The sequence below is a fragment of the Oncorhynchus clarkii genome, chromosome 29 (assembly GCF_045791955.1).
Source record: "Oncorhynchus clarkii lewisi isolate Uvic-CL-2024 chromosome 29, UVic_Ocla_1.0, whole genome shotgun sequence".
NCBI classification, from domain to species: domain Eukaryota; kingdom Metazoa; phylum Chordata; class Actinopteri; order Salmoniformes; family Salmonidae; genus Oncorhynchus; species Oncorhynchus clarkii.
This window is the reverse complement of record NC_092175.1, coordinates 39,716,719-39,742,521: the sequence shown is the minus strand read 5'-3', so window position 1 is coordinate 39,742,521 and position 25,803 is coordinate 39,716,719. Positions and strand designations below refer to the sequence as shown.

Here is a 25,803-nt window from a genome sequence, read left to right as displayed (position 1 = left end):
TCTCCCTTTATTCTCTCCCCCTTTATTCTCTCCCCCTTTATTCTCTCCCCCTTTATTCTACCCCCTTTATTCTCTCCCCCTTTATTCTCTCCCCCTTTATTCTCTCTCACTTTATTCTCTCTCCCTTTATTCTCTCTCCCTTTATTCTCTCCCTTTATTCTCTCCCTTTATTCTCTCCCCCTTTATTCTACCCCCTTTATACTCTCCCCCTTTATTCTCTCCCCCTTTATTCTACCCCCTTTATTCTGCCCCCTTTATTCTCTCCCCCTTTATTCTCTCCCCCTTTATTCTCTCCCGTTATTCTATCCCCTTTATTCTTTCCCCCTTTATTCTCTCCCTTTATTCTCTATTTCTCTTTATTCTCTCCCCCTTTATTCTCTCCCCTTTATTCTCTCTCCCTTTATTCTCTCTCTCTCATTATTCTCTCCCTTTATTCTCTCCCCCTTTATTCTCTCCCCCTTTATTCTCTCTCCCTTTATTCTCTCTCTCTCTTTATTCTCTCCTTTTATTCTCTCCCCCTTTATTCTCTCCCTTTATTCTCTCTCCCGTTATTCTCTCTCTCTCTTCATTCTCTCCCTTTATTCTCTCCCCTTTATTCTCTCCCTTTATTCTCTCCCCCTTTATTCTCTCCCTTTATTCTCTCCCTTTATTCTCTCCCCCTTTATTCTCTCCCTTTATTCTCTCCCTTTATTCTCTCTCCCATTTATTCTCTCCCCCTTTATTCTCTCCCTTTATTCTACCCCCTTTATTCTCTCCCTTTATTCTCTCCCCCTTTATTCTCTCCCCCTTTATTCTCTCCCTTTATTCTCTCCCCCTTTATTCTCTCCCTTTTTTCTTTCCCTTTATTCTCTCCCCCTTTATTCTCTCCCTTTATTCTCTCCCCTTTATTCTCTCTCCCTTTATTCTCTCTCTCTCTTTATTCTCTCTCCCCTTTATTCTCTCCCTTTATTCTCTCCCCCTTTATTCTCTCCACCTTTATTCTCTCCCCCTTTATTATCTCTCTCTCTTTATTCTACCCCCTTTATTCTCTCCCTTTATTCTCAAATCCCTTTATTCTCTCTCCCCTTTATTCTCTCCCCCTTTATTATCTCCCCCTTTATTCTCTCTCCCTTTATTCTCTCTCCCTTTATTCTCTCCCCTTTATTCTCTCCCCCTTTATTCTCTCCCTTTATTCTCTCCCTTTATTCTCTCTCCCTTTATTCTCTCCCCCTGTATTCTCTCCCTTTATCCTTTCTCCCTCTGTGGGATCCAGGACTATTTGGTGGGATGGTTAAAAATAAATGTAACATCTCTGATCTGGGTCAGCTTCTCTGGGAGAGAGGGATGGAGAGATGGAGGGATGGAGAGATGTAGGGATGGATGGATGGAGAGGAATGAAAATATCCTCAGCTGTAGCAGCCATGGTAAACAGTTAGGGTCTTACAAAGGCCTGGATCTAAACAGTACACTGGATTTATTTACTTGTCTATGTTTAGAAGAGCTCTTCATCCCCCCCCCCCCCCCCCCCCCCTCTACCTTCTCATTACTGTCTCATACTCCCTCCTCCACATCCTCCAAGAGGGGCCTCTCTCCCTCTCTCTCTCCCCAGGGACTGGGACTTTTCCTGGGCTTGGTAACGTCATCGCTCCCCCTGAGGTCTGGGGCTATCTCTGGCTCGCTCAACATAACACAACACAGCACATTCCCCTCTAGACAGCAATAGTCGATCATAGAGCAGCACACAGAATCAGACCAGGGTAACTGCACACAGAGCAGTCTGTGTCTCTGGGTTGTATTCTAAATTACAGTCCACTACATCTGACCAGGGCCTTATTCTCTTTACAGTCCACTACATCTGACCAGGGCTTTATTCTCTTTACAGTCCACTACATCTGACCAGGGCCTTATTCTCTTTACAGTCCACTACAGTGCCTTGCGAAAGTATTCGGACCCCTTGAACTTTGCGACCTTTTGCCACATTTCAGGCTTCAAACACAAAGATATAAAACTGTATTTTTTTGTGAAGAATCAACAACAAGTGGGACACAATCATGAAGTGGAACGACATTTATTGGATATTTCAAACATTTTTAACAAATCAAAAACTGAAAAATTGGGTGTGCAAAATTATTCAGCCCCTTTACTTTCAGTGCAGCAAACTCTCTCCAGAAGTTCAGTGAGGGTCTCTGAATGATCCAATGTTGACCTAAATGACTAATGATGATAAATACAATCCACCTGTGTGTAATCAAGTCTCCGTATAAATGCACCTGCACTGTGATAGTCTCAGAGGTCCGTTAAAAGCGCAGAGAGCATCATGAAGAACAAGGAACACACCAGGCAGGTCCGAGATACTGTTGTGAAGAAGATTAAAGCCGGATTTGGATACAAAAAGATTTCCCAAGCTTTAAACATCCCAAGGAGCACTGTGCAAGCGATAATATTGAAATGGAAGGAGTATCAGACCACTACAAATCTACCAAGACCTGGCCGTCCCTCTAAACTTTCAGCTCATACAAGGAGAAGACTGATCAGAGATGCAGCCAAGAGGCCCATGATCACTCTGGATGAACTGCAGAGATCTACAACTGAGGTGGGAGACTCTGTCCATAGGACAACAATCAGTCGTATATTGCACAAATCTAGGCCTTTATGGAAGAGTGGCAAGAAGAAAGCCATTTCTTAAAGATATCCATAAAAAGTGTTGTTTAAAGTTTGCCACAAGCCACCTGGGAGACACACCAAACATGTGGAAGAAGGTGCTCTGGTCAGATGAAATCAAAATTGAACTTTTTGGCAACAATGCAAGACGTCATGTTTGGCGTTAAAGCAACACAGCACATCACCCTGAACACACCATCCCCACTGTCAAACATGGTGGAGGCAGCATCATGGTTTGGGCCTGCTTTTCTTCAGCAGGGACAGGGAAGATGGTTAAAATTGATGGGAAGATGGATGGAGCCAAATACAGGACCATTCTGGAAGAAAACCTGATGGAGTCTGCAAAAGACCTGAGACTGGGACGGAGATTTGTCTTCCAACAAGACAATGATCCAAAACATAAAGCAAAATCTACATTGGAATGGTTCAAAAATAAACATATCCAGGTGTTAGAATGGCCAAGTCAAAGTCCAGACCTGAATCCAGTCGAGAATCTGTGGAAAGAACTGAAAACTGCTGTTCACAAATGCTCTCCATCCAACCACACTGAGCTCGAGCTGTTTTGCAAAGAGGAATGGGAAAAAATTTCAGTCTCTCGATGTGCAAAACTGATAGAGACATACCCCAAGCGACTTACAGCTGCAATCGCAGCAAAAGGTGGCGCTACAAAGTATTAACTTAAGGGGGCTGAATAATTTTGCACGCCAAATTTTTCCGTTTTTGATTTGTTAAAAAAGTTTGAAATATCCAATAAATGTCGTTCCACTTCATGATTGTGTCCCACTTGTTGTTGATTCTTCACAAAAAAATACAGTTTTATATCTTTATGTTTGAAGCCTGAAATGTGGCAAAAGGTCGCAAAGTTCAAGGGGGCCGAATACTTTCGCAAGGCACTGTACATCTGACCAGGGCCTTATTCTCTTTACAGTCCACTACATCTGACCAGGGCCTTGTTCTCTTTACAGTCCACTACATCTGACCCGAGCCGCTGTCACAATTAGTGCACTACAAAGGGTATGCACCCTATCTCTGTCTGGTCAGGCTATATGAGGTTATATAGTCAGCTCTACTGTCTCTGTCTGGTCAGGCTATATGAGGTTATATAGTCAGCTCTCTGTCTGGTCAGGCTATATGAGGTTATATAGTCAGCTCTACTGTCTCTGTCTGGTCAGGCTATATGAGGATATATAGTCAGCTCTCTGTCTGGTCAGGCTATATGAGGATATATAGTCAGCTCTCTGTCTGGTCAGGCTATATGAGGATATATAGTCAGCTCTCTGTCTGGTCAGGCTATATGAGGTCATATAGTCAGCTCTATTATCTCTGTCTGGTCAGGCTATATGAGGTTATATAGTCAGCTCTATGTCTGGTCAGGCTATATGAGGTTATATAGTCAGCTCTCTGTCTGGTCAGGCTATATGAGGTTATATAGGCAGCTCTACTATCTCTGTCTGGTCAGGCTATATGAGGATATATAGTCAGCTCTCTGTCTGGTCAGGCTATATGAGGATATATAGTCAGCTCTCTGTCTGGTCAGGCTATATGAGGATATATAGTCAGCTCTCTGTCTGGTCAGGCTATATGAGGTCATATAGTCAGCTCTATTATCTCTGTCTGGTCAGGCTATATGAGGATATATAGTCAGCTCTCTGTCTGGTCAGGCTATATGAGGTTATATAGTCAGCTCTCTGTCTGGTCAGGCTATATGAGGTTATATAGGCAGCTCTACTATCTCTGTCTGGTCAGGCTATATGAGGTTATATCGTCAGCTCTACTATCTCTGTCTGGTCAGGCCATATGAGGTTATATAGTCAGCTCTCTGTCTGGTCAGGCTATATGAGGTTATATAGTCAGCTCTACTATCTCTGTCTGGTCAGGCTATATGAGGTTATATAGTCAGCCCTCTGTCTGGTCAGGCTATATGAGGTTATATAGTCAGCTCTCTGTCTGGTCTCTGTCTGGTCAGGCTATATGAGGTTATATAGGCAGCTCTCTGTCTGGTCAGGCTATATGAAGTTATATAGTCAGCTCTCTGTCTGGTCAGGCTATATGAGGTTATATCGTCAGCTCTACTATCTCTGTCTGGTCAGGCTATATGAGGTTATATAGTCAGCTCTCTGTCTGGTCAGGCTATATGAGGATATATAGTCAGCTCTCTGTCTGGTCAGGCTATATGAGGTTATATAGTCAGCTCTATGTCTGGTCAGGCTATATGAGGATATATAGTCAGCTCTCTGTCTGGTCAGGCTATATGAGGTCATATAGTCAGCTCTATTATCTCTGTCTGGTCAGGCTATATGAGGATATATAGTCATCTATATTATCTCTGTCTGGTCTGGCTATATGAGGTTATATAGTCAGCTCTCTGTCTGGTCAGGCTATATGAGGATATATAGTCAGCTCTCTGTCTGGTCAGGCTATATGAGGATATATAGTCAGCTCTCTGTCTGGTCAGGCTATATGAGGTTATATAGTCAGCTCTATTTTCTCTGTCTGGTCGTGCTATATGAGGATATATAGTCAGCTCTCTGTCTGGTCAGGCTATATGAGGTTATATAGTCAGCTCTCTGTCTGGTCAGGCTATATGAGGATATATAGTCAGCTCTCTGTCTGGTCAGGCTATATGAGGTTATATAGTCAGCTCTACTATCTCTGTCTGGTCAGGCTATATGAGGTTATATAGTCAGCTCTCTGTCTGGCCAGATTATATGAGGTTATATAGTCAGCTCTATTATCTCTGTCTGGTCAGGCTATATGAGGATATATAGTCAGCTCTACTATCTCTGTCTGGTCAGGCTATATGAGGATATATAGTCAGCTCTACTATCTCTGTCTGGTCAGGCTATATGAGGATATATAGTCAGCTCTACTGTCTCTGTCTGGTCAGGCTATATGAGGTTATATAGTCAGCTCTACTATCTCTGTCTGGTCAGGCTATATGAGGATATATAGTCAGCTCTACTGTCTCTGTCTGGTCAGGCTATATGTGGTTATAGAAGAAAGCAATTAGCTAATGTTGCAGAACCGACAGACATATGGTTGACAGGGGCATCTTTAGTCAACCCCCCGGGTATTGTAGGTCAATACACATTAGTCTGACGAGAGAGAGAGAGAGAGACTACTAGTGTGTCCCAATCCGCACCCTATTCCCTATGTAGTGCACTACTTTAGATCAGACCCCTATGGGCCCTGGTCAAAACTATGGGGACGTGGCCTATGCCAAATGCTGTGTTAAGCACTTACTCTTTGTCATCCAGGGTTAAGTAATAAAGATGAATGAAGTACGCGTTAATGAATATAGATCTGGTCCTCTCTCAAGTGAAGAGGTCAATCCATCATAGGTATTTTATAAACTCCTTTTAATATCAGCGGTTTTCACAAAGTGCTTGTGCAGAAACGCAACCTAAAACCCCCCAAACAGCAATGCAGATGTAGAAGCACGGTGGCTAGGATAAATCTCCCTGGAAAGGCCAGAACCTAGGAAGAAACCTGGAGAAGAACCAGATTTAGCCAGGGGTGTTGATTATCTTGGCTATGTTCTGTTATAATCTCCACCCGGCACAGCCAGAAGAGGACTGGCCACCCCTCATAGCCTGGTTCCTCTATAGGTTTCTTCCTAGGTTTTGGCCTTTCTAGGGAGTTTTTCCTAGCCACCGTGCTTGCTTGCTGTTTGGGGTTTTAGGCTGGGTTTCTGTACAGCACTTTGAGTTTTCACCTGATGTAAGAAGGGCTATATAAATACATTTGATTATAAATACATTTGATCGATTGTTGTTGGGAGGTTGACGGGAAGTTGAGGGGTGGTTGTGGGGAGGTTGAGGGGTGGATGTGGGGAGGTTGAAGGGGTGGTTGTGGGGAGGTTGAAGGGGTGGTTGTGGGGAGAGGTGATTGTGGTGCGAGGTTGAGGCATGGTTGTGCTGAGTTTGAGGGGAGGTTGTGAGGAGGTTGTGGGGAGGTTGAGGGGAGGTTGTGGGGTGGTTGTGGGGAGGTTAAAGAGGTGCATGTGAGGAGGTTGAGGGGTGGTTGTGGGGAGGTTGAGGGGTGGTTGTGAGGAGAATGAGGGGAGGTTGTGGGGTGATTGTGAGGAGGTTGAAAGGGTGGTTGTGGGGAGGTTGAGGGGAGGTTGTGGGGAGGTTGAGGGGTGGTTGAAGGGTGGTTGTGGGGCGGTTGAGGGGAGGTTGTGGGGAGGTTGTGGGGAGGTTGAGGGGTGGTTGAGGGGAGGTTGAGGGGAGGTTGTGGGGTGATTGTGAGGAGGTTGAAAGGGTGGTTGTGGGGAGGTTGAGGGGAGGTTGTGGGGAGGTTGAGGGGTGGTTGAAGGGTGGTTGTGGGGCGGTTGAGGGGAGGTTGTGGGGAGGTTGAGGGGTGGTTGAGGGGAGGTTGAGGGGAGGTTGAGAGGTGGTTGTGGGGAGTTTGAGGGGAGGTTGTGGGGAGGTTGAGGGGTGGTTGAAGGGTGGTTGTGGGGCGGTTGAGGGGTGGTTGAGGGGAGGTTGAGGGGAGGTTGAGGGGTGATTGAAGGGGTGGTTGTGGGGAGTTTGAGGTGAGGCTGTGGGGAGTTTGAGGGGAGGTTGTGGGGAGGTTGAAGGGGTGGTTGAGGGGAGTTTGAGGTGAGGCTGTGGGGAGGTTGAGGGGTGGTTGTGGGGAGTTTGAGGGGAGGTTGTGGGGAGGTTGAAGGGGTGGTTGAGGGGAGGTTGAGGGGTGGTTGTGGGGAGGTTAAAAAGAGGTTGAGAGAGTGAAGAAAATGTTAATGGAAAACAAAAAGCAGTTTATACGAGCAGATTAGTTGTCCTTTAAAACTATCCAGAATGATCCAATCTATAGCTAGCTAACAAAACGACTAATGTTAGCTTGACATAGCTAGATAGCTAGCTAACAAAACGACTAATGTTAGCTCGACATAGCTAGATAGCTAGCTAACAAAACGACTAATGTTAGCTTGACATAGCTAGATAGCTAGCTAACAAAACGACTAATGTTAGCTTGACATAGCTAGATAGCTAGCTAACAAAACGACTAATGTTAGCTTGACATAGCTAGCTAGCTAACAAAACGACTAATGTTAGCTTGACATAGCTAGATAGCTAGCTAACAAAACGACTAATGTTAGCTTGACATAGCTAGATAGCTAGCTAACAAAACGACTAATGTTAGCTTGACATAGCTAGATAGCTAGCTAACAAAACAACTAATGTTAGCTTGACATAGCTAGATAGCTAGCTTTCAAAACGACTAATGTTAGCTTGACATAGCTAGATAGCTAGCTAACAAAACAACTAATGTTAGCTTGACATAGCTAGATAGCTAGCTAACAAAACGACTAATGTTAGCTTGACATAGCTAGATAGCTAGCTAACAAAACAACTAATGTTAGCTTGACATAGCTAGATAGCTAGCTTTCAAAACGACTAATGTTAGCTTGACATAGCTAGATAGCTAGCTAACATTAGATAGCCAGGTTGATGCAATCATGCAGCCAGCAGTTAACGTTAATCATTTTGACTCACTGAATAAATATGTTTGGCTAAAGAATAAAGGATAAAAGATAAAGAAGATGAAACTCTCTGGCCAAGGGGAGATTGATGTTCCTGAACAGATTAGTCAGCCAGTGTGTTCGTCCAGTAATGTTTATACCAGATGGACCAGATGGAGACCAGGACAACAACATTACTAGTTTAATGACGTAAAAATACAAATAAACACTGTTCCAGTCTACTGTCTATAGTGTTAAACCCTGCCTTGTTCCAGTCTACTGTCTATAGTGTTAAACCCTGCCTTGTTCCAGTCTACTGTCTATAGTGTTAAACCCTGCCTTGTTCCAGTCTACTGTCTATAGTGTTAAACCCTGCCTTGTTCCAGTCTACTGTCTATAGTGTTAAACCCTGCCTTGTTCCAGTCTACTGTCTATAGTGTTAAACCCTGTCTTGTTCCAGTCTACTGTCTATAGTGTTAAACCCTGCCTTGTTCCAGTCTACTGTCTATAGTGTTAAACCCTGCCTTGTTCCAGTCTACTGTCTATAGTGTTAAATGTAATCCAGTCTTGTTCCAGTCTCCTGTCTATAGTGTTAAATGTAACCCTGTCTATAGTGTTTAATGTAACCCTGTCTATAGTGTTTAATGTAACCCTATCTATAGTGTTTAATGTAACCCTGTCTATAGTGTTAAATGTAACCCTGTCTATAGTGTTACATGTAATCCTGTCTATAGTGTTACATGTAATCCTGTCTATAGTGTTTAATGTAACCCTGTCTATAGTGTTTAATGTAACCCTGTCTATAGTGTTTAATGTAACCCTGTCTATAGTGTTAAATGTAATCCTGTCTATAGTGTTTAATGTAACCCTGTCTATAGTGTTAAATGTAACCCTGTCTATAGTGTTAAATGTAACCCTGTCTATAGTGTTTAATGTAACCCTGTCTATAGTGTTAAATGTAACCCTATCTATATTGTTTAATGTAACCCTGTCTATAGTGTTAAATCACATGAACAAATAATGTTTTATGACATTGAAACCTTGTCTGTGTTTTAGATATTTCAGAGAGTCTTCAATGCTTTAAACATTGTGTGTGTATATAGAGTGAAATTAATATTAGAATAGTTAGATATTTTTTGTGGTGGTTTGAAAGTATAGTTGTCCATTGTATTTAACACTCAGCCCTGCTACAGTAGTTCACTGAAACTACAAGAGAAGGTCGTCCATTGTATTTAACACTCAGCCTTGCTACAGTAGTTCACTGAAACTACAAGAGAAGGTCGTCCATTGAATTTAACACCCAGCCCTGCTACAGTAGTTCACTGAAACTACAAGAGAAGGTCGTCCATTGTATTTAACACTCAGCCTTGCTACAGTAGTTCACTGAAACTACAAGAGAAGGTCGTCCATTGAATTTAACACCCAGCCCTGCTACAGTAGTTCACTGAAACTACAAGAGAAGGTCGTCCATTGAATTTAACACCCAGCCCTGCTACAGTAGTTCACTGAAACTACAAGAGAAGGTCGTCCATTGAATTTAACACCCAGCCCTACTACAGTAGTTCACTGAAACTACAAGAGAATATTGTCCATTGTATTTAACACTCAGCCTTGCTACAGTAGTTCACTGAAACTACAAGAGAAGGTCGTTGTAACACCCAGCCCTACTACAGTAGTTCACTGAAACTATACATTGTATTTAACACTCAGCCTACTACAGTAGTTCACTGAAACTACAAGAGAAGGTCGTCCATTGAATTTGTTGTCTTTCGGGGCTCTTTTGACATCAGATTCAGAATGATTTGTTTTGTGGGGGTTTGAAAAAAGGGGATTTGAAGACATCTTAGGACAGGAGTGTTTCCAATTCACCCGACAAGGAAACCTCCAGGCCCCATAGTCATAACACAGATGTAAAAGGGAAGATATCTATAATAATACTCTTTTGTCATAGCCTACGAATAGGACCCAGAGTTGGACCTGACCAGCTCATGAGATTCAGGGAAAAATCCAGGCCCCAGAGAGGACACGTACACTTTTGAACCTGTGGTGTCAACTCTGCACGCACGCACACACACACACACACAAATATGCAAATACACAACCTTTAGCTGAGGCGATGAAAAAAAGAGTTGACCCCTACAGGGAAAACCCTATGGAAAACCCTCTCTCCCACTTCCCATATCCTCACAAGGCCCACTAGTACAGCCAGAATGACGCAACGGAATGGGCGTGCCTCTGTCTGTCTTTATGTCACATGGTCCTATAGTAAGGAGCGGGCAGGCGAGGCTGTGTGTGGTCAGAACACCACTGTGAGTGGTCAGAGAGAACCACTGTGTGGTCAGAGAGAACCACTATGTGGTCAGAGAGAACCACTGTGTGGTCAGATAGAGCCACTGTGTGTGGTCAGAGAGAACAGCTGTGTGGTCAGAGAGAACCACTGTGTGTGGTCAGAGAGAACCACTAGGCATCTAGTGTGTTAATGTGGGTTAACTGCCTGTTCAGGGGTAGAACGACAAATTTGTTCCTTGTCAGCTCGGGGATTTGAACTTGCAACCTTTCGGTTACTAGTCCAACACTCTAACCACTAGGCTACCCTGCCGCCCCCTATGATGGGACTATACTAACCACTAGGCTACCCTGCCGCCCCCTATGATGGGACTATGCTAACCACTAGGCTACCCTGCCGCCCCCTATGATGGGACTATGCTACCCTGCCCCCCCTATGATGGGACTATACTAACCACTAGGCTACCCTGCCGCCCCCTATGATGGGACTATACTAACCACTAGGCTACCCTGCCGCCCCCTATGATGGGACTATGCTAACCACTAGGCTACCCTGCCCCCCCTATGATGGGACTATACTAACCACTAGGCTACCCTGCCACCACCTGCCGCCCCCTATGATGGGACTATACTAACCACTAGGCTACCCTGCCGCCCCCTATGATGGGACTATACTAACCACTAGGCTACCCTGCCACCCCCTATGATGGGACTATGCTACCCTGCCGCCCCCTATGATGGGACTATGCTAACCACTAGGCTACCCTGCCCCCCCTATGATGGGACTATGCTAACCACTAGGCTACCCTGCCGCCCCCTATGATGGGACTATGCTACCCTGCCCCCCATATGATGGGACTATGCTAACCACTAGGCTTCCCTGCCGCCCCCTATGATGGGACTATGCTACCCTGCCCCCCATATGATGGGACTATGCTAACCACTAGGCTTCCCTGCCGCCCCCTATGATGGGACTATGCTACCCTGCCCCCCCTATGATGGGACTATGCTACCCTGCCGCCCCCTATGATGGGACTATGCTACCCTGCCACCCCCTATGATGGGACTATGCTACCCTGCCCCCCCTATGATGGGACTATGCTACCCTGCCCCCCCTATGATGGGACTATGCTACCCTGCCCCCCCTATGATGGGACTATGCTACCCTGCCCCCCCTATGATGGGACTATGCTAACCACTAGGCTTCCCTGCCACCCCCTATGATGGGACTGTGGGATTAAAGCAGACTTGTGAGTTGTTGATCAGTGACAGAAGGAGCAGAGCAGCTAAGCTGATAAGATGACAAAAATAATGTTCCTGAATTACATTTTCTATCTCCTGCTAGAGGAAATGTATTGGAAATAAATCATTGCATCTCTACAGAGATTAAAGGTCCCTGCTACTACATTGAAGGAAGGTTGTGGGGTGGTTGTATGAATGTTGAAGGGAGGCTTGATTTGAGCCATTGCTAGACTGTGCAACATGCACATATCTAAACTATCTATCCACAGTGAGAGAGAGAGAGAGAGAGAGAGAGAGAGAGAGAGAGAGAGAGAGAGAGAGAGAGAGAGAGAGAGAGAGATGGAGGGGACATAGAGAGAGAGAGAGAGAGAGAGAAAGAAAGAGAGATGGAGGGGACATGGAGAGAGAGAGAGAGATAGAGGGGACATGGAGAGAGAGAGAGAGAGACAGAGAGAGAGATGGAGGGGACATAAAGAGAGAGAGAGAGAGAGAGAGAGAGACATAGAGAGAGAGAGAGAGAGAGAGAGACAGAGAGAGAGAGATGGAGGGGACATAGAGAGAGGGAGAGAGAGAGAGAGAGAGAGGACAGAGAGAGAGAGAGATGGAGGGGACAGAGAGAGAGAGAGAGACATAGAGAGAGAGAGAGAGAGAGACAGAGAGAGAGAGAGACAGAGAGAGAGAGAGATGGAGGGGACATAGAGAGAGAGAGAGAGAGACAGACAGAGAGAGAGAGAGATGGAGGGGACAGAGAGAGAGAGAGAGAGAGCGAGAGTGAGAGAGAGAGAGAGACAGAGAGAGAGAGAGAGAGATGGGGGGACATAGAGAGAGAGAGACAGAGAGAGAGAGAAAGAGAGAAAGAAGCAGCAAGATTTGTGACCTGTTGCCACGAGAAAAGGGCAACCAGTGAAGAACAAACACCATTGTAAATAAAACCCATATTTATGCTTCTTTATTTTCCCTTGTGTACTTTAACCATTTGTACATTGTTACAACACTGTATATATATATAATATGACATTTGTAATGTCTTTATTGTTTTGAAACTTCTGTATGTGTAATGTTTACTGTTAATTTTTATTGTTTATTTCACTTTTGTATATTATCTACCTCACTTGCTTTGGCAATGTTAACACATGTTTCCCATGCCAATAAAGCCCTTGAATTGAATTGAATTGAATTGAATTGAAATTGAGAGCGAGAGAGAGAGAGAGAGAGAGAGAGAGAGAGAGAGAGAGAGAGAGAGAGAGAGAGAGAGAGACAGGACAACAACACAATTAGACCCAAGCAAATCATGAGAAAACAAAAATATAATTACTTGACACATTGGAAAGAATTAACAAAAAAACAGAGCAAACTAGAATGCTATTTGGCCCTAAACAGAGAGTACACAGTGGCAGAATACCTGACCACTGTGACTGACCCAAACTTAAGAAAGGCTTTGACTATGTACAGACTCAGTGAGCATAGCCTTGCTATTGAGAAAGACCAACGTAGGCAGACATGGCTCTCAAGAGAAGACAGGCTATGTGCTCACTGCCCACAAAATGAGGTGGAAACTGAGCTGCACTTCCTAACCTCCTGCCCAATGTATGACCATATTAGAGAGACATATTTCCCTCAGATTACACAGATCCACAAAGAATTCGAAAATAAACCCCATTTTGATAAACTCCCATATCTACTGGGTGAAATACCACAGTGTGCCATCACAGCAGCAAGATTTGTGACCTGTTGCCACCAGAAAAGGGCAACCAGTGAAGAACAAACACCATTGTAAATACAACCCATATTTATGCTTATTTATTTTCCCTTGTATACCTTAACCATTTGTACATTGTTACAACACTGTTTATATATATAAATAATATGACATTTGTAATGTCTTTATTGTTTTGAAACTTCTGTATGTGTAATGTTTACTGTTAATTTGTATTGTTTATTTCACTTTATATATTCACTTTATATATTATCTACCTCACTTGCTTTGGCAATGTTAACACATGTTTCCCATGCCAATAAAGCCCTTGAATTGAATTGAATTGAATTGAATTGAGAGAGAGACAAAGACAGAGAGAGAGACAGAGAGAGAGAAGAGAGAGACAGAGACAGAGGGAGAGAGAGACAGAGACAGACAGAGATAGAGATAGACAGAGAGAAAGACAGACAGAGATAGAGATTAGACAGAGAGAAAGACAGACAGAGAAAGAGAGAGACAGAGAGAGACAGAGAGAGACAGAGAGAAAGACAGACAGAGAGAGAGAGAGAGACAGAGAGAGACAGAGAGAGACAGAGAGAAAGACAGACAGAGATAGAGATAGACAGAGAGAAAGACAGACAGAGATAGAGATAGACAGAGAGAAAGACAGACAGAGAGAGAGAGAGAGACAGAGAGAGACAGAGAGAGACAGAGAGAAAGACAGACAGAGAGAGAGAGAGAGACAGAGAGAAAGACAGACAGAGATAGAGAGAGACAGAGAGAGACAGAGAGAAAGACAGACAGAGAGAGAAAGACAGACAGAGGGAGAGAGAGAGACAGAGAGAAAGACAGACAGAGATAGAGAGAGACAGAGAGAGACAGAGAGAAAGACAGACAGAGAGAGAGAGAGAGACAGAGAGAAAGACAGACAGAGATAGAGAGAGACAGAGAGAGACAGAGAGAAAGACAGACAGAGAGAGAAAGACAGACAGAGGGAGAGACAGAGAGAGAGAAAGACAGACAGAGATAGAGAGAGACAGAGAGAGACAGAGAGAAAGACAGACAGAGAGAGAAAGACAGACAGAGGGAGAGAGAGACGTGTCTTTAGTATTGGTTTTCTCTCTGCTACAACTTCTATAGTATAAGTCTGTAGTCCCTACATGGTGCATATAGGCCCTTCAATCAGACAGCCAACAGAGTGAATGTGAAAATGTGAATAGGATCTAACATACTACAATATAATATCTTCAGATGTAGGCTGGCACACAGACCACACACACACACACACACACACACACACACACACACACACACACACACACACACACACACACACACACACACACACACACACACACACACACACACACACACACACACACACACACACACACACACACACACACACACGGCAGGCGTGGACAAACAGACACACAAACACACGGTAGGCACAGACACACACACACACACACCCTCCTGTGAGGTTGATAGTGTCATCACCCCTGACCTCCCAGCAGCCTCTGGAGGGTCATTACCCAAACTACACCTCTTCCTGCTGGACTATCAGTGACAGTAACGTGACCTGGGTCTAGTGGTGCCACACACACACACACTACACACTACACACACGCACACACACACACACACAAATACACACACACACACACACACACACACACACACACACACACACACACACACACACACACACACACACACACACGCTAACACGTAAACACTTTGGCCCGAGTAAAACACACAGAATGTCACCCTGTCGCCACGATAACTCCCTGTGGTCGCCATGACGCCTGTGCCTGTCAATCAGAAAGGACACATTCCAAGGTGTAACAACAACAGCCAAAGGCTCATTCATCTTAGAAAGATGCTCTTTTAAACCTAGCCTGGTCTCCGATCGTTTTGTGCTGTTATGCCAACTCCCACATAGGAACCAGGCTATCCTTCTCCATGTGTCTATGGATCGGCGCCTGGGATCTGAATAAAGCTATAAGCTATACACTGGCCAGTTTATTAGGTACACCAAAATGGTTGGCTCCTACAGACAGTGAGTCACGTGGATCCAATGGATCATGGTTCCTGTTGCGTCGTGCTGATGACAGAGTCAGGATTTGGTGTAAACAGCGTGAGTCCATGGCCCCATCCTGCCTGGTGTTAATGGTACAGGCTGGTGGCGTTGGTATAATGGTCTGGCCCCATCCTGACTGGTGGCGTTGGTATAATGGTCTGGCCCCATCCTGCCTGGTGTTAATGGTACAGACTGGTGGCGTTGGTATAATGGTCTGGCCCCATCCTGACTGGTGGCGTTGGTATAATGGTCTGGCCCCATCCTGCCTGGTGTTAATGGTACAGACTGGTGGCGTTGGTATAATGGTCTGGCCCCATCCTGTCTGGTGTTAATGGTACAGACTGGTGGCGGTGGTATAATGGTCTGGCCCCATCCTGCCTGGTGGCGTTGGTATAATGGTCTGGCCCCATCCTGCCTGGTGGCGTTGGTATAATGGTCTGGCCCCATCCTGCCTGGTGTTAATGGTACAGACTGGTGGCGGTGGTATAATGGTCTGGCCCCATCCTGCCTGGTGTTAATGGTACAGACTGGTGGCGTTGGTATAATGGTCTGGCCCCATCCTGTCTGGTGTTAATGGTACAGACTGGTGGCGGTGGTATAATGGTCTGGGCCCATCCTGTCTGGTGTTAATGGTACAGACTGGTGGCGTTGGTATAATGGTCTGGCCCCATCCTGTCTGGTGTTAATGGTACAGACTGGTGGCGGTGGTATAATGGTCTGGCCCCATCCTGTCTGGTGTTAATGGTACAGACTGGTGGCGTTGGTATAATGGTCTGGCCCCATCCTGCCTGGTGTTAATGGTACAGACTGGTGGCGGTGGTATAATGGTCTGGCCCCATCCTGCCTGGTGTTAATGGTACAGACTGGTGGCGTTGGTATAATGGTCTGGCCCCATCCTGCCTGGTGGCGTTGGTATAATGGTCTGGCCCCATCCTGCCTGGTGGTGGTGGTATAATGGTCTGGCCCCATCCTGTCTGGTGTTAATGGTACAGACTGGTGGCGTTGGTATAATGGTCTGGCCCCATCCTGCCTGGTGTTAATGGTACAGGCTGGTGGCGTTGGTATAATGGTCTGGCCCCATCCTGCCTGGTGGCGTTGGTATAATGGTCTGGCCCCATCCTGTCTGGTGTTAATGGTACAGACTGGTGGCGGTGGTATAATGGTCTGGCCCCATCCTGCCTGGTGGCGTTGGTATAATGGTCTGGCCCCATCCTGTCTGGTGTTAATGGTACAGACTGGTGGCGGTGGTATAATGGTCTGGCCCCATCCTGACTGCTGGCGTTGGTATAATGGTCTGGCCCCATCCTGCCTGGTGTTAATGGTACAGACTGGTGGCGGTGGTATAATGGTCTGGCCCCATCCTGCCTGGTGGTAATGGTACAGACTGGTGGCGTTGGTATAATGGTCTGGCCCCATCCTGTCTGGTGTTAATGGTACAGACTGGTGGCGTTGGTATAATGGTCTGGGGAATGATTTCCTGGCACACGTTAGGTCCCTTGATACCAATTGAGCAACATTACCAAGCGCCCAAAGAATTCAGGCTGTTGTGGAGGCAAAGGGAGGTCCGACCCGGTTCTAGATAAGTGTACCTAGTAAACGGCCAGCGATATTAACATAGCACAGCATATCAACCTTTTCCAAGTCTCTTCACAGGCTCTGGTCCCAATACCGTAAGGTCAAGGTTCATTCTTCCTGTCTCCATATACAGTACAATAATCAATGTATTGATAATCAATTGATCTCAATTTGAATCGATGAGTGAAAATGGCAGAAGACATCTTAGCACACATTCTGGTGTAGATGTTTACTACTGTAGCTGCATGTAGCCTGATAACCTTACAATACAGCATCAGACCATGTGACCATGGTAGGAACGTCCTGGAAAGTTGAAACATTCACAACAGAACACATTATATCACTGCCTGTCTTATCAACCACAGACAGTCTGTCTGTCTGTCTGTCTGTCTGTCTGTCTGTCTGTCTGTCTGTCTGTCTGTCTGTCTGTCTGTCTGCCAGTCTGTCTGTCTGTCTGTCTGTCTGTCTGTGCGTGTGTGTGTGTGTGTGTTTGTGTGTGTTTACTTCAGGGCGGTTGAGGTTTGACACACACACACCAGATAAAGAGGTCATCTTACCTTCTGATTGGCTGGTCATCCTGTTTTCACCCTGACAGGAGACAGAGACAGAGAGACGATGAGTGTCACACACGCACACACACACACACACACACACACACACACACACACACACACACACACACACACACACACACACACACACACACACACACACACACACACACACACACACACACACACACACACACACACAGTGTGTGATCCAGTGTAATAAATATTTATATTAAACAGTATATTCTTCCAGTCTGATGGTTCAGTGTCTATCAGGTATATTGAGTACATCCCAAATGGCACCCTATTCCCTATGAAGTGCCCTCCTTTTGACCAGGGCCCATAAGGCTCTACATAGGGTACAGGCTGCCATTTGAGACAGACTCATAGTCAACCAAACCAACCTCTATTACATGGCTTCAGTGGGATTATGCTGCACAGGGGAGAAGTACTGGATGTTGTTCTTGGAGGGGCTGTGTGTGTGTGTGTGTGTGTGTGTGTGTGTGTGTGTGTGTGTGTGTGTGTGTGTGTGTGTGTGTGTGTGTGTGTGTGTGTGTGTGTGTGTGTGTGTGTGTATATGTGTGTGTATGTGTGTGTGTGTATATGTGTGTGTGTGTGTGTGTGTGTGTGTGTGTGTGTGTGTATGTGTGTGTGTGTGTGTGTGTGTGTGTGTGTGTGTGTGTGTGTGTGTGTGTGTGTGTGTGTGTGTGTGTGTGTGTGTGTGCGTGTGTGTGTGTGTGTGATGGGTTTGACAGAGAATCATAACATGTCTTACGGTTCTCCGTCTGTAGTGGAGGTGTGAGGGGGAGTGTAGGGAGGAGCGGATCAGGGGTCTGCTGCGGGCCAGGGGACGAGAACGTCGTCTGGAGCTGGACACGCTGCTCTCTGGGGGTCTGTTTGAAGGCCTGGAGGTATTGTGGTCGTGGACCAGGCCTCTGCTTATCATCCTTCCCAGTGCAGGAGCACTCTGAGGGGGCAGAGAGAGGCGTGAGAAGGGGGTACGTCCATGGGACATGGAACAGAAGTATACTCATAACAAACAAATTCAGACACCTCATTTCTGTGCTGTCCTTCTATTGTCCTTCTATTGTCCTTCTATTGCTTTTGTCAGTCTATCCCTGTCCTTCCTGCTCCTTCCCTCTCCCCCGCTCCTCTCCTTCATTCTCCTTCCCTCTCCCTCGCTCATTCTCCTTCCCTCGCTCCTCTCCTTCCTTCCTCCTTCCCTCTCCCTCGCTCCTCTCCTTCCTTCCTCCTTCCCTCTCCCTCGCTCCTCTCCTTCCTTCCTCCTTCCCTCTCCCTCTCTCTTCTCCTTCCTTCTCCTTCCCTCTCCCCCGCTCATTCTCCTTCCCTCCTTCCCTCTCCCTCGCTCCTCTCCTTCCTTATCCTTCTCTCTCCCTCGCTCCTCTCCTCTCCTCCTCCTTCTCCTCTCCCTCGCTCCTCTCCTCCTTCCCTCTCCCTCGCTCCTCTCCTTCTGCTTCCCTCTCCCTCGCTCTTATCCTTCCTTCTCCTTCCATCTCCCCCGCTCCTCTCCTTCCTTCTCCTTCTCTCTCCCTCGCTCCTCTCCTTCCTCCTCCTTCCCTCTCCCTCGCTCCTCTCCTTCCTTCCTCTCCTTCCCTCTCCCTCCCTCGCTCCTCTCCTTCCCCTCCTTCCCTCTCCCTCCCTCGCTCCTCTCCCTCGCTCCTCTCCTTCCTTCCTCATTCCCTCTCCCTCGCTCCTCTCCTTCCTTCCTCCTTGCCTCTCCCTCGCTCTTATCCTTCCTTCTGCTTCCCTCTCCCTCGCTCTTATCCTTCCTTCTCCTTCCCTCTCCCTCGCTCCTCTCCATCCTTCTCCTTCCCTCTCCCTCGCTCTTATCCTTCCTTCTCCTTCCCTCTCCCTCGCTCTTATCCTTCCTTCTACTTCCCTCTCCCTCGCGCCTCTCCATCCTTCTCCTTCCCTCTCCCTCGCTCTTATCCTTCCTTCTCCTTCCCTCTCCCTCGCGCCTCTCCTTCCTTCTCCTTCCCTCTCCCTCGCTCCTCTCCTTCCTTCTCCTTCCCTCTCCCTCGCTCCTCTCCTTCCTTCTCCTTCCCTCTCCCTCCCTCGCTCCTCTCCTTCCTTCTCCTTCCCTCTCCCTCCCTCGCTCCTCTCCCTCGCTCCTCTCCTTCCTTCCTCCTTCCCTCTCCCTCGCTCCTCTCCTTCCTTCCTCCTTCCCTCTCCCTCGCTCTTATCCTTCCTTCTCCTTCCCTCTCCCTCGTTCTTATCCTTCCTTCTCCTTCCCTCTCCCCCGCTCCTCTCCTTCCTTCTCCTTCCCTCTCCCTCGCTCCTCTCCTTCCTTCTCCTTCCCTCTCCCTCCCTCGCTCCTCTCCTTCCTTCTCCTTCCCTCTCCCTCCCTCGCTCCTCTCCCTCGCTCCTCTCCTTCCTTCCTCATTCCCTCTCCCTTGCTCTTATCCTTCCTTCTGCTTCCCTCTCCCTCGTTCTTATCCTTCCTTCTCCTTCCCTCTCCCTCGCGCCTCTCCTTCCTTCTCCTTCCCTCTCCCTCGCTCTTATCCTTCCTTCTCCTTCCCTCTCCCTCGCTCCTCTCCTTCCTTCTCCTTCCCTCTCCCTCCCTCGCTCCTCTCCCTCCCTCCTCTCCTTCCTTCCTGCTCCCTCTCCCTCGCTCCTCTCCTTCCTTCCTCCTTCCCTCTCCCTCACTCTTATCCTTCCTTCTCCTTCCCTCTCCCTCGCTCCTCTCCTTCCTTCTCCTTCCCCTCCCTCCCTCGCTCCTCTTCCCTCCTCTCCTTCCTTCCTGCTTCCCTCTCCCTTGCTCCTCTCCTCGCTCCTCTCCTCTCGCTCCTCTCCTTCCTTCTCCTTCCCTCTCCCTCGCTCTTATCCTTCCTTCTCCTTCCCTCTCCCCCGCTCCTCTCCTTCCTTCTCCTTCCCTCTCCCTCGCTCCTCTCCTTCCCTCCTCCCTCTCCCTCGCTCCTCTCCTTCCTTCTCCTTCCCTCTCCCTCCCTCGCTCCTCTCCCTCGCTCCTCTCCTTCCTTCTCCTTCCCTCTCCCTCGCTCTTATCCTTCCTTCTCCTTCCCTCTCCCTCGCTCCTCTCCTTCCTTCCTCCTTCCCTCTCCCCCGCTCCTCTCCTTCCTTCCTCCTTCCCTCTCCCCCGCTCTTATCCTTCCTTCTCCTTCCCTCTCCCTCGCTCTTATCCTTCCTTCTCCTCCTCTCCCCCGCTCCTCTCCTTCCTTCTCCTTCCCTCTCCCCCGCTCCTCTCCTTCCTTCCTCCTTCCCTCTCCCTCCCTCGCTCCTCTCCTTCCTTCTCCTTCCCTCTCCCTCGCTCCTCTCCTTCCTTCTCCTTCCCTCTCCTCTCCTTCCTTCTCCTTCCCTTGCTCCTCTCCTTCCTTCCTCCTTCCCTCTCCCTCGCTGCTCTCCTTCCCTCTCCCCCGCTCCTCTCCTTCCTTCTCCTCCCCACCCACGCACGCACGCATACGCACACATGCACACACACACACACACACACACACACACACACACACACACACACACACACACACACACACACACACACACACACACACACAAAGAAAAATAGACAGAAACAGAGAGCCTCCCACTTCAGTCCTTCATGAAAACCTTCACCATAACTCTTCATTAGAACCCTGATTAGATTCCGGGAGTGGAAAACCCAGCTCTGGGAAAAGCCTGGCTTTTGAAAAAACTCTTCTCGTTATGGAAGAACACAGGGGCAGGACTCTTGTTAATTTCATTATGAAGGGGGAGGAGAGGAGGAGATGAATGGGCAGATCATGAAGAAAGGGAGAGAGAGAGAGAGAGAGAGAGAATGGTTAGTGAAGACCATAGAGAGAGGGGAGAGGAAGGAATGGACAGACCATAGAGAGAGGGGAGGGGAGGGGGGAAGAAGAATGGACAGACCAAAGAGAGAGGAGAAGAGAGGAATGGACAGATCATATGGGGAGGGGAGGGGAGGGGAGGGGAGGCGAGGGGAGGGGAGGGGAGGAATGGACAGACAAATAAAAGGCTGATTGATGTTAAGTATTGTAATATATCTCTGTATTAACAGCTGATAGGACTGTCCTTTGTGTGGAGGGTAGGTCAGGGGTCACAGAGAGGACTGTCCTTAGTGTGGAGGGTACACGGTAGGTCAGGGGTTCACAGAGAGGACTGTCCTTTGTGTGGAGGGTACACGGTAGGTCAGGGGTCACAGAGAGGACTGTCCTTTGTGTGGAGGGTACACGGTAGGTCAGGGGTCACAGAGAGGACTGTCCTTTGTGTGGAGGGTACACGGTAGGTCAGGGTACACGGTAGGTCAGGGGTCACAGAGAGGACTGTCCTTTTGGAGGGTACACGGTAGGAGGGGTCACAGAGAGGACGGTGGAGGTACACAGTAGGTCAGGGATCACAGAGAGGACTGTCCTTCGTGTGGAGGGTACACGGTAGGTCAGGGGTCACAGAGAGGACTGTCCTTTGTGTGGAGGGTACACAGTAGGTCAGGGACAACAGAGAGGACTGTCCTTCGTGTGGAGGGTACACGGTAGGTCAGGGACAACAGAGAGGACTGTCCTTTGTGTGGAGGGTACACGGTAGGTCAGGGGTCACAGAGAGGACTGTCCTTTGTGTGGAGGGTACACGGTAGGTCAGGGGTCATAGAGAGGACTGTCCTTCGTGTTGAGGGTACACGGTAGGTCAGGGGTCACAGAGAGGACTGTCCTTCGTGTGGAGGGTACACGGTAGGTCAGGGGTCACAGAGAGGACTGTCCTTCGTGTGGAGGGTACACGGTAGGTCAGGGGTCACAGAGAGGACTGTCCTTTGTGTGGAGGGTACACGGTAGGTCAGGGACAACAGAGAGGACTGTCCTTTGTGTGGAGGGTACATGGTAGGTCAGGGGTCACAGAGAGGACTGTCCTTTGTGTGGAGGGTACACGGTAGGTCAGGGACAACAGAGAGGACTGTCGGTGTGATTCTCTGAGATGAAGAAGTTTTGGATATGAGGTCTATCAGTCTGTGTTTATTTCCTTCATATTGCCTCTGTAAACTCTATAAGGGATTTAGGCCTGGGTTGCTGTGGACTAAGCACGATATGACAAATGCATTTGTATAAAGTGCTAAACAAATCAAATGTGATTGTTTGGTTAAGTTAAGTAAAGCTAACCTGCCAACAGCCAAGTCAAGCATGTAGTTCAGTATTTTTCACCTTTATTTACTGCCAGGTAGGTTGCCAGGTCGGTCCTCAGAAACATATGTATTTGATGGAGGAGAACCTAAAATGCTGAGGATTCTTGATTTGCATTGCTGCTGGTGTGCTGGGTTGCCAGATTGGCACAATATAAAGATTGTTTCAAACATTTAGGGAATCCTGAAGATTGTTGCTGTTGGTTAGTTGGTTGTTTGTGTAACAGCTTCCGTCCCTCTCCTCGCCCCTACCTGGGCTCGAACCAGGGACCCTCTGCACACATCGACATCAGCTACCCTCGAAGCGTCGTTACCCATCGCTCCACAAAAGCCACGGCCCTTTCAGAGCAAAGGGGAACCACTACTTCAAGGTCTCAGAGCAAGTGACCTCACCGATTTGAAACGCTATTTAGCGCTGCACCACCGCAAACTAACTGGCCATTTCACATCCGTTACATATGGACGGTTGGTTAGCTGGTTGGTTAGCTGGTTTGTTAGCTGGTTGGTTAGCTGGTTGGTTGGTTAGTTGGCTGGTTAGCTGGTTGGTTGGTTAGTTGGCTGGTTAGCTGGTTGGTTGGTTGGTTGGTTAGCTGGATTGCTGGTTGGTTGGTTAGCTGGATAGCTGGTTGGTTGATTAGCTGGTTGGTTGGTTAGCTAGTTTGTTGGTTGGTTACCTGGTTAGCTGGCTGGTTGGTTGGTTAGCTGGTTGGTTGGTTGGTTAGCTGGTTGGTTGGTTAGCTGTTTGGTTGATTAGCTGGTTGGTTGGTTGGTTGGTTCGCTGGATAGCTGATTTGTTGGTTAGCTTGTTGGTTAGCTGGTTGGTTGGTTAGTTGGGTTAGCAGGTTGGTTAGCTGGTTAGTTGGGTTGGAACTGTACTCTACTGTGTTGCCAGATTGGTTGAAGTTACGAGTTCCCCTCGTTAAGGGATTAATGCTGAGTTTCCGCCTGGAAGCCAGATGAAGGCAGACCAAAACACACACACTGCATACCCCACCCCCCACACCCACCACACACAGACAGATTTATACAAACATTTAATGATGGAAAACAACAGGTTTGGGTTGCATCCAAACAATTACTGTTAATTAATTCAACCATAGATTAAACTGAGGCAGAATAGTTGTCTGCACGCATGGCAACATGCTGGCTGAGGAAGATGTGTGTGTGTGTGTGTGTGTGTGTGTGTGTGTGTGTGTGTGTGTGTGTGTGTGTGTGTGTGTGTGTGTGACTGTATGTCTGTGTTCTATCAGACTGTCTGTGGTCTATCAGACTGTATGTCTGTGTTCTATCAGACTGTCTGTGTTCTATCAGACTGTATGTCTGTGTTCTATCAGACTGTCTGTGTTCTATCAGACTGTCTATGTTCTATCAGACTGTCTGTGTTCTATCAGACTGTATGTCTGTGTTCTATCAGACTGTCTGTGTTCTATCAGACTGTATGTCTGTGTTCTATCAGACTGTATGTGTTCTATCAGACTGTCTGTGTTCTATCGGACTTACCAGTTCTGGTTGTTGTGTTTCTGGTTGGTCGTTGTCAGAGTGGGAGGAGCTAGCAGCACTGAGTGCTTCCTGTATGTCCAGATTGAGCTGATCCAACTTCCTCATCAGCTGACTCATAGAATCACACCACGGGGACCGTGCCTGGGACAGAGACACCGACAGAGACAACGACAGAGAGAGAGAGAGAGAGAGAGAGAGAGAGACACACACACACACACACACACACACACACACACACACACACACACACACACACACACACACACACACACACACACACACACACACACACACACACACACACACACACACACACACACACACACACGTTATAATGTGACCAGATTAAGCCCCAAAAAAGCCTGGCACACAAACACGGAGTGGGCCATACACAATGCAAACAGAGGAGGCTGGTAGAGGAGGTTGGTAGAGGAGGTTGGTAGAAGAGGCTGGAGGAGGAGGCTGGTAGAGGAGGCTGGTAGAAGAGGCTGGTAGAAGAGTCTGGTAGAGGAGACTGGTAGAGGAGGCTGGTAGAGGAGACTGGTAGAGGAGACTGGTAGAAGAGGCTGGTAGAGGAGACTGGTAGAGGAGACTGGTAGAGGAGGCTGGTAGAGGAGACTGGTAGAGGAGGCTGGTAGAGGAGACTGGTAGAGGAGACTGGTAGAAGAGGCTGGTAGAGGAGACTGGTAGAGGAGACTGGTAGAGGAGTCTGGTAGAGGAGACTGGTAGAGGAGGCTGGTAGAAGAGGCTGGTAGAAGGGACTGGTAGAGGAGGCTGGTAGAAGAGGCTGGTAGAGGAGACTGGTAGAGGAGGCTGGTAGAGGAGGCTGGTAGAGGAGGCTGGTATAGGAGACTGGTAGAGGAGGCTGGTAGAGGAGACTGGTAGAGGAGGCTGGTAGAGGAGGTTGGTAGAAGAGGCTGGTGGAGGATGCTGGTAGAGGATGCTGGAGGAAGAGACTGGTAGAGGAGGCTGGTAGAGGAGACTGGTAGAGGAGGCTGGTAGAGGAGGCTGGTAGAGGAGACTGGTAGAGGAGACTGGTAGAGGAGGCTGGTAGAGGAGACTGGTAGAGGAGACTGGTAGAGGAGGCTGGTAGAGGAGACTGGTAGAGGAGGCTGGTAGAGGAGACTGGTAGAGGAGACTGGTAGAGGAGGCTGGTGGAAGAGGCTGGTAGAGGAGACTGGTAGAGGAGACTGGTAGAAGAGGCTGGTAGAGGAGACTGGTAGAGGAGGTTGGTAGAGGAGGCTGGTAGAAGAGGCTGGTGGAGGATGCTGGTAGAGGATGCTGGAGGAGGAGGCTGGTAGAGGAGGCTGGTAGAAGAGACTGGTAGAGGAGGCTGGTAGAAGAGGCTAGAGCCCATTCCTCTGTGGATAAACTACAGTTGAAACACACTGATGCTTTCAGAGCCCAGTCATCTGTTGATAAACTGAGGTTGGAGGGAGACATTAACATTTCATAAACTATGAAAGAGATGCACTGTGAGTGAGTAGAAGTGTGTGTGTGTGTGTTGCCATTCATAGCCAATTGAAATTCCCCTACTCCACGTCTGCTCCCCTCCCTCTTCTCCCCCCCCTCTTCTCCTTCTCCCTCTGTCCTCTCCCTCCCTCACCCCCCCCCCTCCCCCCC

The 25,803-nt window shown here is 47.8% G+C and overlaps 1 protein-coding gene across 1 annotated transcript in view; it reads right to left on the bottom strand.

Moving 5' to 3' along the window:
* The window catches only part of LOC139387909 (stAR-related lipid transfer protein 13-like), a 111,693-nt gene extending 87,381 nt beyond the window's left edge, over positions 1-24,312 (bottom strand). Inside the window, exons 1-3 of the mRNA XM_071134267.1 lie at positions 24,181-24,312; positions 18,316-18,507; positions 17,547-17,577 (exon numbers count right to left, since the gene is read on the bottom strand). Of these exons, the coding sequence (XP_070990368.1) occupies positions 17,547-17,577; positions 18,316-18,507; positions 24,181-24,297 (340 nt within the window). The 5' untranslated portion in view covers positions 24,298-24,312. The remainder of the gene's footprint in view (positions 1-17,546; positions 17,578-18,315; positions 18,508-24,180) is intronic.
* Positions 24,313-25,803: the final 1,491 nt, after the last annotated feature.